Raw genomic sequence first — 17220 nt, 5'->3', positions numbered from 1 at the left:
GATCGATTTCTCACCAATGTTATAATGATGAATTGATACTGCAGTATTTAATACTTGAGAACAAATTTATTTTATTTATATTGTGACCAAGAAACCTCCATTACCCCAAAAGCATTGATAAATTTTGTGTTCTACCAGGTATGACTTTGTCTGAGAGTCTCAGTATGATAAACTTGAGTCCAAGAAAAAAAATAGTTTGTCATTCTTTTACGTGAATTTGTCTTTCTTGTAAGAAAAGGAAAAACCTTCTTACAGCCAGGTGATTAATAGTGTGCAGCAACAGGTGAGGGGGCAACACACTTTTGCTGTGTGGTGCAAAGCTGTGTGCTTTGCTCCACACAGCCGGAGAAAACTCTGGTCACTCTGACGTTTTCTCTGCCATCTCTTCAAAATAACTTTAAATTGTGAAAATGGTATGATGGAAAATTTAAGAAGTTCTGAAAATGGCTTTTTTTAAAAACCTTGGTGTGCCTTTTCTTCCAGTAAATGGGTTAACTGTTACCAGTGCATTAAAGAGAAAATTCAGCATGTGCAAGTTTTGAAATTATATTACATATTATGGGTTTAATTTATTTCCAGGTCAACTGTAATAGTCTTATAGGTCAAGTTTATTAAAATGTTAATTTACAAATAAATATATTTTCAAAATCCAGTGACCATATTAAAATGCCATCATGAATGTGTTTTTTATTGTGATTTTGTGGCTCTGTTTTTTCAGTCTTCTCGTGCACACATCAGCAGGGCTGTTTTAGAGCAGTTCCTCTCCTTTGCAAAGTATCTTGACGGCCTGCCACATGGAGCGCCACTGCTGAAACAGCTGTGTGATCACATCCTGTTTAATGCAGCAATTTGGATCTATACCCCAGCCAAGGTGAGCTACCGCAAATAACAAGATGAGCAACCAGAGATTCAAACTTGACTGTTTGTCACCACTGCCTTTGTAAAAGTGTGAAGACAAATTTCTTCACATCCAGCTTCTTTTGTGGAAGCAAGATGTCAAGTAGACATTTTCTTTGTGACAATAAAGGTGAGCTTTCAATGGCAGCAGGTAAAACTGGTGGTAAAATACATCTGCAAATGAGAATAAATGAAGGAACAAAAGAACAAATAAAAACTAACCGTAACTTGTTCTCAGTATATAAATGAAAGCTATTAAACCAAGTTCACAACTAACACGACAAAAGGTGTTACAGCAATTTGCAGCATGAGGAAGAATGGTTTTTTGTTTGTTTTTGTTTTTTTTTCCAATTACAAGTTGTGTACATTTCTCTCAAAATGGTGGTGTGTCTTAAATTGGACACTTTAAAGTGCTTTGTTCCTGTGCGACACATTTTTAAATTGCATAGAACATTTAAATGTTGCAGTTATGCTCCAATTTCACTGGTCTCAAATACATTTTTTAAACATTTTGGAGTTTTTCCAATCCTACATTTAAATAATTACCCATAAAATGAAATCAGACTTACTAAAGAAGTAGTGTGTGTGGCAAATGTGTTTTTTTTTTTTATTGGTAGGCAGCACACAAATATATAAATAGAAGTATGAAAGGAATACCAAACTGCCCAGAGGCATGCCAGTGACGCTTCAAAATGGAGCGATCAGAAAGGATGGATGAAAAATGAGAGAAACAGCTTGGTAATGAAAGGAGTTTGAGCACTTTGAGCATCTCTCAGGCCAACTGCTTGGGTGCACTCTCCTAGGTGGCCAAAGTGGTAAAATTCATTTACCTGTCCCTTTCTGCTACCAACTTATAGCATGCTGCAAGCTGTGTGACTTGCATTAAAGCAGGGGACTCCTGGCATTACCTTGTGAATAAATTGTATTTTATGACTGCATTTCTTTCTGTTTATGTAAAGGTGAATTTCCACTGCAGGAATCGTTTAGGAACTAGAATGATTTTCTGGGGTAGTTTTTTTTTCGTCCTCATTTCCAGTATAAGAACCAGGGCCAAATCAGGCAAAAAGTGGGGTGAAATCTGCTCTGAAAATGGCCAAGATAAAGAGAAAGGGCTTTTTGGATGGACCCTTGACTGAAGGTGAAAGTTTGTAATGGGATAATTTTTTCCTGGCTAAAAATCCACTGCATTTTGTTTGTCATTTCCCAGTTTATTATTTTTCAGGAAATCATCTTTTTGTATTAACTAAGATAGCTATTTTAATCCCAGCCATTCAGCCTGAACATGGAATGGAGTAGAATATCATCAACCCACAGTTGCGGGACACAGTGTATCAGAAGAACAAGCAAATGGAAAGCACACAGTTAAAACTCCAAATTTGTAATAAAAAAATAATAAAAGATAGCATATATTGCACAGTTATGTCAAATGTGCAAAAGCTAAACAGCCATGAAATTAATCTACAGATGGCTCTGCTGGCACCAGTCCATAAAATCTCAACTCCATGTCGTTCTTAGCTGTAATAAGGCAGACTATAGGAAGGATGTGGAAACCTTTGGAGATAGCATTCAGGAGAATTGATGGAGAAGTTTATTGTAACATTTATTACAAAGAAGCTTTGTTGCAACAAAAGAATAATCACAAGGTGTCCTTCCTTTTTGTAAGGGCACCTTTCTGAAGTTTGTGTTTTAAAATGTCACACAGCATATAAAATAGGTAACGTTTGCATACTCTATCACTCATAAGGGAATTTAGGAACTAACCTAGATATGGTGTTTCTTTGGAGTACTATAGGTAAAAACATTTGAAATCATACCAGTAATGGTCCTAAACTCCAATGTTGTCAATTTTTTCTGAGCAAGGAAAATCTTGTTTTCAGAATAGCATAACTACATTTCATTGCAGTAGACAGCAATAAATAACAGAAAAGTGCTCTAAATCATCGGTTGTCAAAGCCGGTAGGAAATGTCTGAAAAAGTTGGGTACATAAAAACCAAGACTGTAAAAGCACCCGCCGACATTGATGACAAAAAATTTGACTGACTGTTCTCATCAAAAACATGAATAGAAACGTACTTTTCCACTTCCTTTTAAAGACCCATGTTTTAGATTTACTATGCACTTCGACTTCAGGTTTATCTCTTAGCTCTGCTTCCACTTTGGGGGTTTTTGCCACCTGTTAATTTCCACTCCTTGTCCAGTTGATGAAGCTGTTATGTGCCTTTAATAATTATTTCACTGTGCTGTTGGTAATATGAATATATATATTTGTTTTTCTCATTCCAGGTTCAGCTTTCATTATATACATACCTTTCTGCTGAGTTCATTGGCACAGCTACCATCTACAACACAATCCGTCGGGTTGGTACGGTCCTTCAGCTCATGCATATGCTGAAATACTACTACTGGGCCTCCAATCCCGCAGACGGTAGTGGCATCACACCAAAGGGATTAGGTGAGCATATTTAATTTTTATTCATCTGGATGTTGAGTTCCTTTTTTTTTTTTTTTTGCAATAACCATAATTTGATTTTATACGGGTTGTTGTAGGCTTCTCATCTATCTCAGGATGAATCCAAACTACCCTTAGAATTTTAGAAAGGAAATCGCTGGGAGTGAAACAACAACTAGTGTTGTATGCGGTTCCAAGCCTGTTATCAAAGTGACGACAGAAATTGAAGCAGCTCCACCACTTTTTAAATGACTCGTCTCCACACAGAAAGGTTTGTCTGTCAGCTGTTGGGACTGTGGCCAAGAGATGGCAGTTTAGGCAGACACACTATATCATCTATTGTCATCCCAGTAAGGTGCTTGCTGTGGGTGTTAAGTCTATGAAACGTGGCCCAGTCTACCGACTGGCACACTAAGTCTGTGAAACAGCACATCACCAAGCGGGCTGTAAAGGAAAAGAAAGTGTCCTTGAACTGTCATTTCCTTTTTGCTATCCATTATTCTTTTCAGAAACTACCCACTTTCTAATATAGGGGCTGTTTTATATTGGTTTCGAGACCCCACTTTATGCTGCACCAAGGCCCAATAAAATTTACGTGCTGAAGGTTGGAGCTTGACAGCATTGATGTAATACTCTTCACACTATCAAAGGTCAGCTAATCCAAAAGAGGTTTTTTTTTCTATGCCTCTGCTTGAATTGTTCCTACAGGTAATTTTCATTTGTATTAATACTGTAGGTACATAAATGAATCCCAGAGTGTAAGTACTGGGAGAATATTGCAGATTCTTTCATGAACTTCATTTTTCTTCTGATTAGTTAGAATGGGATCATAATGAATAGCCTTCTGATAGTTGTATTATTCCTATGCTTAGTTTATCAGAGGTTATTTTGACTTATGGATTCCACTGGGCCTTCACCTTTACTTCTCATCTCTCCAGTCAGATGTTTAACCTACTGAATTGTTTTCAGTGTGGACATGGATCAACCAGGCTTTTCTTTTCTGATACAGATTTTCAGTTTTGACAGGTTGAGATTTATTTTTTTTTTTTCAAAATTAAAGTACTATTTTGTTGATATAGGCAGTAGTTTTAAGTCAGCACAACACAAAGGAATGACAAGGCCACTAGCATTTATGTGTCAGTGTATCCTTCTAATCTTCATTCAATTTAATTATAGCTCATTTACTTGTGCATCACTGATGATAGTGTACCACTGTATGATATCCAAGAATGGTTTGTAAAGTAGGAAAAACTAATGCTACATGGAAAACTGGACAGGATGCGTTATTCAGAAGATTGTACTTTATCAGTGTGTGTATTAAGAACATGTGGATAAGTCACAGTCAAATCTGACTATTTTACCAAATCAACCTTGGTTAAATAGAAGGAAGTATGCTTTAAAAAAAAGAAATTGCTTGTCTTTTCCAATATCATGTTCCAATATTATGTTGCAATTTCCTTGCTTTTACCATTATTAAATATTATGAGTGAAAATCAGTCATTTGTGTAAAGCCTAGAGATAGAGCAAGACCTCGGGATTGTCTTGATCCATGAGTAATGGTCCAGGGTTTATTATATTGGTATAAATGATTGAAAACATCAGTGAGGGTATTTTCCCAGCAATGTGCATGCATTGAAATAAAACTAAGAACAAGGTGAGAAGCTGTAAGCATTTGTGTAAGAAAGTATATCACTATTGAATTAAAAGTTGACAACACTTATTTGTTTGATTTTCTTTTTAATTGCAAAGACATGTAAACATTTGCCCATCCCAAATTATGCTACCCATTTGTTAATCACAAATGTCCATTAAGCTCCCCTTTCTCTTCTCCAAATGAAGACCTTTGAATAGAAGACAAATTACACCTCTGATTTTAAAGGAAGGCAAAAGGAACTACAGCTGGGGATGCATCTTAAAATGGATCACATTCATGGTGTACATTAGTCTCAGGCTGCCCAGATTCATTTGTCTTTGCTTGCCTGGCAGCTCACTTTTTCTCTCTGTCCTTCTGAACAGAGGAATGACCAAACAAACACAAAAGTAAAAAAAAACAAAAAAGAACCAAGTAGATAATGAAGTGTTGAGTTATGGGACACAGAGAGAACATTTAAAACAGATCTCACTAGCTACATGTTCTTTATCTCAAGGCAAATCCTCTTTTTAGTTTCTTGTGAGAGAGATTATATAAGCACCCTTCTGTCAAAATTTAATCGGAGAGTGATTGATGAGTGATTAATGACACTAATTAATTGCTTTTAATTCCTGGTCACATGATGCCCCTCCCACCATCCGGTCACATGATGCACCTCCCCCCATCCGGTCACATGATACACCCCGCCCCTTTCCATTAAATCTGTCATCAATGCGATACATTGTTTTTGGTGAACTCCTTCTGACCTCTGAGTTTTAAGAATAATACAGTTAAAGTATGAAAAACAATAAGTGTTAGATAATGGAGAATAATATATAATATTGTATATTTAAATAGATTTGGAACTTTTTAGATAATTTGTCCCATGACAGCCACTAAATTCATGTCCAAAGAGGGTCCCACTGAGATCACTTCAGATGAAAGGGAGAAGATTCAACTGGAACTCCAACAGCTGGAGAAAACCGTCCAAGAGGAAAAAGCACTAAGGGTCCAGGCTGAGAATTTCTTAGAAATATTGGACCAAGAACTGAAATCGGAACAAGAACTTAGAGAACAAATTGATGCAGACAAACAGGAAGCTGTGGAGATGGCAGAGGAACTAATTAAAAAGCTTGAGGACGTGGAGAAGACGTCCAAGCAGGCTCCATCTGAGATCACTTTGGATGATCGGGACAAATTTGAACTGGAACTCCAACAGCTGGAGAAAATGCTTCAAGAGGAGAAAATACTAAGGGTCCAAGGAGAGACTAAAAATGCTGCTCTCTTGAAAACTGTAGAGATCCTTCGGCAGGAAACAAACAAAGAATGGCCGAAACCATTGGTGTATCACCTCAACAATGAGCTCTTTGACATCTTTCAGCAGGAGATCAAGGGGCTGCACCAAGATGTTGCGGCCATTACGATGGAGAAATTCAACACCAAACGAGACTATGAAGACCTTGTCTCAGAGGAGAGGAAGGAGAAGCAGGCCTTGCTTCTGGAAATTCAGGAGTTCAAGGAGAAGCTGGAGAATGAAAAAAATCTTGGTGCAAAAAGGGAAGCCATCAAGATTCCGCTACAATTCTCTAGCCACTGTGAAGTTTCCAGTGAACATTCAACAGAAGTCAAAGTTCGAGATGAGGACATTCCTTATCTTGATGTTCGACAGCTTCAAGAAATGCTCCAGAGAGAGAGAGAGCTGAGGATTCAGGCTGAAAATGAGAACCTGGACCAATTTAAATGTGCTGAGGCTTTCTTTGAAATGATGGAGCAAGACCTGACAACCGAACGTAAACTTAGAGCCCAAATTGAGGCGGACAAACAGGAAGCTGTGGAGATAGCAGAGCAACTGATTAAAAATCTTGAGGACGTGGAGAACATGTCCAAAGAGGGTCCCACTGAGATCACTTCAGATGAAAGGGAGAAGATTCAACTGGAACTCCAACAGCTGGAGAAAACCGTCCAAGAGGAAAAAGCACTAAGGGTCCAGGCTGAGAATTTCTTAGAAATATTGGACCAAGAACTGAAAACGGAACAAGAACGTAAAGCCCAAATTGAGGCAGACAAACAGGAATCTGTGGAGATTGCAGAGGAACTAATTAAAAAGCTTGAGGACGTGGAGAAAACGTCCAAGGAGGCTCCATCTGAGATCACTTTGGATGATCGAGACAAATTTGAACTGGAACTCCAACAGCTGGAGAAAATGCTCCAAGAGGAAAAAGCACTAAGGGTCCAAGGAGAGACTGAAAATGCTTCTCTCTTGAAAACTGTAGAGTTTCTTCAGCAGGAAACAGACAAAGAACTGCAGAAAGAAAGGGCTCTGAGAAAAGAGGCAAAAGAGGTAAGCTGGAGTTGGAAAAGGTAAGAGATAAACTTTACCAGGGTTTCGAGAAAGCCTGTAAGATGACAGAGACGCTCTCAGCTGAGGCCGTACTTTTTACCAACAAGCTTCAGGCAGACGACCAGAAACAGAGATCTCTGCTCAAAGATATCCAGGAACTCACCCTCATGCTGGAAAAGGAAAAAACCCTTAGGATCAAGGCAGAGAACTATGAGATGGAGGCCATAGAGATCGTAGAGGCTTTGCAGAAGGAAGCAAAATATAGAACCTGGAAGAACAAAGATTTGAAAAGGAAACGCCATCACATCAAAGCTCAACCTTTTTAAAGTTATGTGAATAACAACCTTGTTGTTGTAAGATTATTAATACTTTAATTCATGTAAAAATAACTCTTATGTTTTTCTGTTTCACCACACCTGATTCAAATGATTGCATGACCTCCTCTGCAGCCACCAAATACTGCAAAAGTCTGTCAATCAGCCATTCATTTGAGTTAGGAGAAGGAGGCACCTAAAACATGTAGGGCATGGGTACTGGAGGACTACGGTTGGGAATCACTGTGACGGCGGTCGATTCCCGGTCTGTCCACCCTTTGCCGTTTGTTTTCCCACTTCACCCACCTTGCCTGCTGGCGATTGTAATCCCAGTGTAGGGTAAGAATAGATTATGACGAGAATTTATTGATGCAGCATATTGAAATGACAGCCATCGAGAAAGCCTAGTGCTCCTCTGATCCAGAGATCTGATCTTTGTCCCGCCCCGGCAGCCAATGAACCAATCAACAGCTAACTCCAAACTGGCCCGGTCTGGCCGGCCCGATTAGAACCGCAGCTCTCGTGGTTCCAGGAAGCCGGGTGGTACCGGGCTGGAAGTGCTAATGCAAAAATGATCAGCCCTGCTGATCCGGTCTGGCCCTGGTCAGACCAGGTCTGGCTGTGCAGTGCAAAAGGGGCTACAAACACATTCACTCCCTTCAGTGATACATGAAGTGGCCTGAAACACATCATACAGCAGGGGTCTCAAATTCCAGTCCTCGAGGGCCGCTGTCCTGCAACTTTTAGATGTGCCTCTGCTGCACCACACCTGAATAGAATAATTACTGTAGGTCATTAAGGCTCTGGAGAATTGATCTACACAAGGAGGAGGTAATTAAGCCATTTCATTCCGGTGTTTTGTACCTGTGGCACATCTAAAAACTGTAGGACAGCGGCTCTCGAGGACTGGAGTTTGAGACCCCTGGCATACAGTGTCATTTTGTTTTAAATGTTGCAAGTTCTAAGTCAGTGTTTCATTTTTATTGTACTCTTTTATTTAATAAAAAAAGGCTTAAAAACAAACAACAACATAAAAGGAAAGGACAGTTTTGTATTTTTTTTGACTTGGGATTCAGCCTCTTAACTGTAATATAAATAGCTTCTTGTTGTGTTTGTTTCTGTTTTAAATGTTGAACGTTTTACATCATCATTGTATGTATTCAGACTTGTAATGTAATGTAAATAGCTGTTGGTTGTGTTTGTCTTTCTTTTAAATGTTGCAGGTTCTGTGTCAATGTTGCATTTTTATTATGTCCTCCATTTGGTACAAACAAATGCTAAGAAACAAACATCAGAAAAACAACTAAACAAAAATGGAAAGGTTGGATCTATTCCACCTCTTTACAATAATGTAAATAGCTTCCTGTGTTTGTTTCTGTCTTAAGTTCAAAGTCTTACATCATCATTTTATGTATTCAAACTTTAATGTAATGTAAATAGCTGTTGATGTGTTTGTTTTTGTTTTAAATGTTGCAAGTTCTATGTCAATGTTGCTATGTCAATGGGCATCATGTGACCGGAAATTAAAAGCAATTAATTAGGGTCATTAATCACTCATCAATCACTCTCCGATTAAATTTTGACAGAAGGGTGCTTATATAATCTCTTGTGTTTTTTGCAGGTCCTAATAGAGAATGCTCTCATATTAAAGCCATGTATCATTCGGTTATAGTACAGAATCTGTCCCAGCTGTCGGGCAGATGCTCAGTTTCTCTTAGACTGAGACTTGAATCCACAGCCAACATATTAGCTTTTTCTCTCTTATCTATTCAGTCTCTGTGCTGGCTTCATTTTTACCAAATGGTGTGTAATGAGGTGGGCAGCAAAGCTTCTTGGCCAGTCAGCACATCCAGTTCAAGCTTGTTTTGTCTCTCCTTTAAAGGACAGATCATTAACAGAGATAATGGACTTTAGACGTTTTGGGCTCTTAGATCATGGTGGAGCCTCCTTCACTGAGCAGAACTAAAAATCACCACCATTGGAAAGATTAACTATTTCTCTTCAGAAAATAAAACCTTTCATCGTGTCATGTTCTGTGGTCCATTACAAAGTCCAAATGGGCAAGTTTGTGTGGTGAAAGGAGAACAAAACGGCTCTGTTCACTTCCTTCTCTGCCATTGCCAAAACTAATGACAGACTATAATTCTACAACAGCGTAGAAAAATTACGTCATTATTCACAACTTCTCCTTCTGTTTGCTGATTGGCCAGCTTTAAGTTCTACTGGGAGAATCCAAGTCAATAGGAGAATGCCCAGATTGTGCTGTGAAGTGAGATTAGAATCAAGCAGAATTGCACAGGAAGGAAATAGCCAGGCTAGTGACCAGACCTTTGCAGGGGTTGTTAGGCCCTATGACACTCGAACTTCAATGTTTGAACCTAGAATTTGCTTATGAAATCTCCATAACGTCTCTCAGTTACATGCAGGATGTGTTTTAAAAATGGTGTTTTCAACAACAAAGTATGGCAGTCCACCGCTGACAAGAGTAATATAGTGCTTATTATGCCTTAGGACTCACCTGAATTGTTAGTGACTGTTAATAAGGCAAAAAAAAACCCAACAACTAAAGCCTCTATTTGATACATCTTTCTTTGTCCACCATCACTATAGTTCACTAGGGAACCAGAATGCTCACAAATATTAGACTGCAGTGAAAATGGTGGGTGTTTAGTCTCAGAATTGTCTGTACTCTTTGATTTTATTTTTTGTTTTGTTTTGTCACTTCATATGCTAATGTCTAAAAGTTGAATGCCAGAATGTATAATTCCTCTCATAAATGGCCTGGATGTGAGCAGATTTAAAATAGCACTAGAGTTTTTTCCTGTATATTATCACAATATGACTAAAAAGCTCATACCCACAACTGTCAACAAAATGCATGTATCATTACACTCCAGCCGAATACCTGCTAATGTTGCTTCAAATGTAAAAACAAGGATTTCTGCTACCAAGGACACAGGGAGTTAATCTGTAATAAATCCTTTTTATGTGGAAAGGTTTGTACAACTATAACGGACGCATGTTATTGTCTTGACTTTATTATCATTCATAAGCTGCAATAAAATTCCAGCAATAATCACATGGACATAAATTGTTTTTCAATAAACTCATTCTTCTTGTGCCTTTGGGACGCAGGAATTAAAGCAGTCTGTGAATGAGAAACAAGGGCCGTGCAGGGTTTGTGAGCATAATTGGTTGTGAATAACTTAGATGTGGTGGCTGTGGTAATAATGTTCTTATCATCCCTTTTATGTTCGGCTCTATCCCTTTGGTGGAGTTTCCTCTCTCCTGCTATTAATCAGTGTCGGGATGCAGAGGCACTTACCTTCCTCCCCCTTCCTCAGGGAGCCTCATCATTGATTACATTGACTGGCTGAAGTAGCAGGATGGTCAGGTGTCTGCTGCCATTATATCGGTTCCCATTTCAAATAAACATGTGTTCAGCCAAGGCAGAGGTTGGAGTTTATCAGTGAAGGGAAGAAGAGGGGGGAACATTGGGCAAAGTGACCAATTTTCTCTGAACTTCCTCTTGTTGTTGTATTTAACCCAGCTGGTGCTATATAATAGCGCCATAGTGGCAGAGGATTTTCTCTGTCCTAGTGCTTTGTTTTTTGCACGGGATAAACAACAAATGGGTTAACACGACTGAAATTTTGACAAACCTTTAATGTAACAGCAGGAGTTCTGCTAGCACAACAAGGTCAGTGCATTCTATGTATTGTGATTTCTGTTGTGTCCTAATGAATACTCTTGGGTTTTATTGATCTGGCTGTTGCTGCAGCTTATTAACTCTGTGTACATAAAAACAGGCCTGGCTCAAAACCAGGGAATTTTAAATAAAATCTAATATAAAAAAATACATTCTTGTGCCAAATGGATCTGAAATTTCACAATATGTAACAAAATTTATCAGATATTGTTAATTTTGGTGGATATATTATAAAGAGATGAGAAATAAATTACAATTTGAGGTTATTGTCAGAATGCCAAAGTGATTTCAAGTTGTCAGAGGAATGCAGTGCTGTTATAATGTGCTGTTGTCCGGTTTGATGGCAATTTGTGAATAAGGTGACCTTAGACTGGCAGCCTGGACCCCATGTTGCGGCCAAGGTTACTTGGGAGACTGTCTGAGTTTAGACACAGCAGGAAATGATGGATACATTTGGAAGGAATATTGCAGATGGCCTTTCCTTTCCAGCTTATTGTATTTATTGCAAATCTACAAATTCCTTGCTTTTATCAATAAAGAAAAATGAAAAAAAAATACTTTGTTGCTGTTGAAATCTGTTAAAACCTAAGCTTATACACCCAAGGTTTTAGAGCGTTCAGTTTGTCAATTTTCTCACATGCTCAAAGAAAACTCAGAAATAAGACTTAAAAATTGACAGCAGCAGAAAGATGATATCTGCTTTTCTTTCTTCTCCTCGCTTCATTTATTTATTTATTTTTTTAAAACCACAGATGGGCCGAGGCCAACCCAGAAAGAGGTAATCTCTCTGCGGGCGTTCATGCTTCTCTTCCTCAAACAACTCATTCTGAAGGTATATCCCACCTGTCTTCATACATCAGATTCCCTACATGACTGCACTGAGAAAATCTAGAGATTCTGCCTTTATCCTTTGAAATGGTCTACTGTTGTGCTCCTTAAGAAGTTAGCTGTGCCGAAAAGGGGATCTTTTTATGTATATCTTAAAGTTAAATATTAAGTAAAAGTACAATATATGTCTGGATTCCAGTATAACGTGAGGTTTTTGCTCTTTCCACTGTTTTTGCATATATTAACTCCAACAGGATTTTCTTTGTCCCAATAGATTTATGAAATTTAAAAATAAGGCTCAACCATTAGTTTCATTTGTTTTTGAAGCTATATTTGAATCAACCCATGCAGCCACAGTTTTCAATAAACTAGATCTTACTGAAGGTGTTTCCAACCAGATTTCTCTAATTGGTATTCTACTGTTGGCATGCTGATTTTAACGTGATTGCAGTTAATTGTGTGCAGACAGAACTTACCAGAAAAGTTGCTGGTTCAAAAATTTAATGAGTAGTGTAAAGCACAACTGCCTCCGTTACACAAGAGGTCACATGACAGACAGACAGCCCTCGAAGCTACATAATCTCTCTCACTGTGAATGTCAGTAAAGTCTGGGAAAGTTAGGATTCTAAGTGGATTGTATGCACAAGCCATACAGTGCAGTCTTATGAGCCAATCCAAAGGCAATGGTCCAGAATTGTTAAAAACTGGACCCCTAAAAGTGTCTGCTGGCGTTTGGGCTGACATAATTACTAGTATCCAAACAGGTTGTTCTAGCATAAACAGTCTGTTTAGATATTTGTTCCACTACAATACATTTCAAAAACATTTAATTCTCTGTTTCACTGGAGAATAAAAAACAGTCAAATCTTAGTGGGAATTCACGACATAGAAATTTTCTTTATGAAAAACGTCTGAACAAAGAAAATAATCAGCAGCTGAAACGCTTGTGTCAGATTATTAGTGTACTTGTCTTTCATGCTTTCTCCCCTTCTGAATGATTCAATGCGTTATTATTTTGTTTTCTTTTAGGATCGGGGTGTGAAGGAGGATGAATTGCAGAGCATCCTCAACTATTTGCTAACAATGCAGGAGGTACACGTCTCTTTCTATCCTCTAAGGGAATTCACTCAGCGATGTTATGCCACTCTCCTGCCCTTCGCTGCATTGTCACAAATCCTCCTCAGAATTTTTCTTCTATCAGCAATTTGTTTTAACTAGCAACTCAATTTTTGTCTGCAATGCACAAGTCCAACTATTCTCCATTAGCTGATGTGGGGTAAGGAGTCTGCAACCACTTGAAAAACTGCAATTCCCTTATTTTTCTGCACCTCTACAGATTAGGGGCTTTCTTAATCCCCAGGACCTCTAATGATAAGGGGATTAAGAAAGCATTTGCCTGCCCAGAACATGAAAACTGCAACCTACCTCTGGTGCTAAAGCCATGAGGTAGAGATCTTTCCAGAGTACCAGATGGTGAAGTGCAGGCCACAAAAAGCAAGATATTTTTGGAGTTTGGTTCAGTATCTGACTGGTGACAATTAGGATTCTATTTTCCAACTGAACTGGAAGCCTAAGAAATAAGGAAGCCTACGAGATTTATTTAGCTACTTATGTTGCTTCTTCAACTCTACATGTATACTGGGATATTTTGTGGGCAAATTCACAATTGTAGAAGAGATGGACGATGCATTTATATTGAAAAAACTCAAACTGCATTTCCACTCTTTAACTTGTTTTCTTTACTGTTTCTGTATCTTCTGTGTTTCTATAATGGTGTGCCTACAGGATGAAAACCTGCATGATGTGTTGCAGTTGGTGGTAGCTCTCATGTCTGAGCATCCAGCTTCCATGATCCCTGCTTTTGACCAGAGAAATGGAATACGGTAAGGAGCGTGCAAAACATATGATTAAGGCACAAATGTTGATTTCATGACAAAAATCAACATACCTCACTGCACAACATTAGTGTCTGTTCAATAAATGAATAAAAATAATCAGCAGGATATAAAAGTACATAAAACAATGGGATTGCAATAATAAATTACCAAATTTGCCTCATGTTAGCTGTGAAGTTGCAGATACATACGTTAAAATGACTTTGGTTTATTCAAAAGAAAAGATTACTGATTTTATCCAGACCTCCACATATGCAAATTTGTTCCAAAAGAAAGAGGCTGTCAGCCAGCCAGTGAAGTGCCTCTTCATCAATGGGACTATAGTTAATTCTCTGAAGACCATGCTTCTTGGTTAATTTGCATCATGTGTCTATTCCAGGGTAGTCTACAAGCTCTTGGCCTCTAAGAGTGAAAATATTCGTGTACAATCCCTCAAAGTACTTGGATATTTTCTGAAGCACTTGGGACACAAGTAAGTAACCAATTCCATTTGCTATGATTTAGATCAGCAATGGGATATTTTGCTTTTCTTATGATAAATAATTTAAATGAATTGAAATTGGTATACGGTAGTGTTTATAACCTTGTTTTCATCAAAATGTATGCAAGGGTAGATTAGAAAGTTGTGTATCATAAAGTTGACGTTAAAATTTTATTCAACGGGAAAAAATCCAGTGAAAATTTGACTTGATGCCAGTTTTGCGAAATGGGGTGCTCCACTTTTCTGAATAGCTTCAGATTCTACAAAATAGTGGCTAACGAGGAGGAGGAGTAGCAATGATCTTTCAGTCAGGCATATTGATTACTCCCAGGTCAGTTATTTATTGCATTTTATTTGAATATCTAATCTTGAGGTTTACTTATCTAATGTTTGCGCCACAATAAGTTTTTCTTGCTTTAGTTTTGTATTGCAACTTTTAGATCAGATCTCAGACTTATCTGATTTAGTGGTAAATAATGCTAAACTCATATGCTATATGCTAGCATCCATATAGACCCTGATGGCCATAGCCTAGATGTCTGTCCTAATCTCTCCTATCAACGTATACTTGATTTTATTAATGACACAAAGTCAGTACTCTTAAAATCCTATCTGACTATTAAAAAAAAATAGTTTTTTATTTAATTGCTTATTCCACAACTGAGATAAAATTTTGTAGATAAAGTAGATTTTCATCTGACAATACCACAGCAACTTTTAAAGAATCTCTACATGTTTACAGTTTCCTTTTGTATTGCAGGACACGACAGCAGTGTGTAGCAACCAAATTTCAACCCAATAACAAAGTTTTATTGATAGTTTCACAAGCTCAGTGATTGTAGCACTGATCAATATAAAGAAGATGGAAAAAAATAAGAGTCCTACCTAATTTTGAATAAATAAAAGTCTGATTCTTGCACTCAAAGACTGCGACATTCAGCCGACACGTTTGCTTAAAAGGAACAAGTCAAAGAGTCAAACTAAAATCTGTGAGGTTTGCTTAGGTAAGCTTATTTCAACCGGCATTATAAACTCAACTTGAATTTACCGTACTATGACTTGGATGCAATTAGGACGTATATAATTAATTTTGAATGTGCATAAGTGGATTCTTTTAGAATGATTTGAGTATTTATTTGTGGACATGAGTTGAACCTGTTTTTCTCCTGAAGTGAAGTGTTTGCATCATGCCTTTACTCATTAATTAGCATGATAGAAAGAGGCCCAAGATGCAGTTAAAAAGAAAAAAAAACTAAAATGTCAAGAGAGATAATAAGAAACTCTTTTGAATGGAAAGCTTACAGTTTTAAATGCAGGTTGCAGGGTGAGCAGAGAGGATAAATGGTGATGCTGTGCTCACAGCAGTGAAGTGCCAGGGAGTGGTAATGCCGAATGCAAAATAAGGTTAGGCATAAGGCCAAGTTATTCTACTGCAGGCAGAAATAAAACCTTGTAAATCTCGGCTCTTTCCCACAGTATTTTATTTCCAGGTTGTTTTTGCAGACAAATGTGTAAATGATACTGTTTTGTACCAATGATCAGTGTTTGCTCTTGGTTGAGAAGTCATTTTAAAACGTACATTTTGTATCTGCATATCACTTGGTTTTGGAAGCCATGTAAAGAGCAAAAGTTACATAGTTTTAAATTTTGGTCAAATTCATGTTTACTTCTTTCTTCTCTGCAAATACAGACATTGGAATTAATACAAACATTTTTTTTACATTAAATTTTAGAACAAAGTCTTCAGTGGTTTGTAACTAAATGACCTTTATCCAGTTCAGTGGAAATATATTCTGTCAGAAAAATCTTGACATTGTTTATAGTGTCTCATGAAAGCAAAGCTCGTCTTTTTCTCTTCATTCTTTTAACATTTGTGCTTTACAGTTCAGTAGGCAATACATCATCAGGCTGCTCTCATTTCAAATTTCCATATTTATGCAGCTGAAAGAAAAGGTGCTCTTTTTCTAAGTGCCCAATTTCCAAGCTTTACAATGTGAAAGAAAGGAGAAAAAAAAAGTCAAACAAAGAAGCTCTGGCTGACAGCATTTCTTATTCAGTTTGTCACTGTTGAACCTATTCACCTGTAGTATGCCTCGGTATCTTGAGCCACTCCTGGTGACAGGCTAACTTCTTTATCCTATACACCTCCGACAAAATTCACCCAATTTATGACAGCAGGCAGTTTTCCTGACACTTGTCTCTAGAGCCTGGCTCCCTGTGGATGAGCATAGGGAGGCAAGCTGATGGCACTCACTGATTTGAGTGGCTTAGGAAGTTCCAAACACACCACTTCACCGTTCTGCTTGTGTGTATTAACAGAAGGAAGGTGGAAATCATGCACACACACAGCCTTTTTACTCTTCTGGGCGAGAGGCTTATGCTGCACACCAACACTGTGTCTGTTACAACTTACAACACCCTTTATGAGGTAACTGCATTGTTTGTTTTTCCCATAAATGCTCAATTATTATGAACTGTGTGAGTGTGATGGCAATCTTTTCACTGCTCCTCATCCCAGATTTTGACAGAGCAGGTGTGCACACAGGTAGTTCACAAACCTCATCCTGAGCCTGACTCCACTGTCAAGATTCAGAATCCAAGTAAGCCTGCTTGATGTCAAGTTGCTCTGCCTTCCACGGTAATTGATTGCTGGAATTAACAAAGTGTGTATTTTT

At 38.0% G+C, this 17220-nt stretch overlaps 1 protein-coding gene across 9 annotated transcripts in view; it reads left to right on the top strand.

Moving 5' to 3' along the window:
* nbeab (neurobeachin b) overlaps window positions 1-17220 on the top strand; it is a 219835-nt gene that overhangs the window by 65775 nt on the left and 136840 nt on the right. For all 9 annotated transcript variants that reach the window (XM_032590852.1, XM_032590851.1, XM_032590860.1 and 6 more), the window contains exons 12-19: window positions 719-871; window positions 3182-3350; window positions 12094-12173; window positions 13199-13261; window positions 13955-14052; window positions 14444-14536; window positions 16865-16973; window positions 17064-17145. In XM_032590852.1, coding sequence (XP_032446743.1) covers window positions 719-871; window positions 3182-3350; window positions 12094-12173; window positions 13199-13261; window positions 13955-14052; window positions 14444-14536; window positions 16865-16973; window positions 17064-17145 — 847 coding nt within the window. The remainder of the gene's footprint in view (window positions 1-718; window positions 872-3181; window positions 3351-12093; window positions 12174-13198; window positions 13262-13954; window positions 14053-14443; window positions 14537-16864; window positions 16974-17063; window positions 17146-17220) is intronic.

This window comes from Xiphophorus hellerii, chromosome 18 (genome assembly GCF_003331165.1).
Source record: "Xiphophorus hellerii strain 12219 chromosome 18, Xiphophorus_hellerii-4.1, whole genome shotgun sequence".
Taxonomy (NCBI): domain Eukaryota; kingdom Metazoa; phylum Chordata; class Actinopteri; order Cyprinodontiformes; family Poeciliidae; genus Xiphophorus; species Xiphophorus hellerii.
This window is presented reverse-complemented; position numbering and strand designations above follow the sequence as displayed.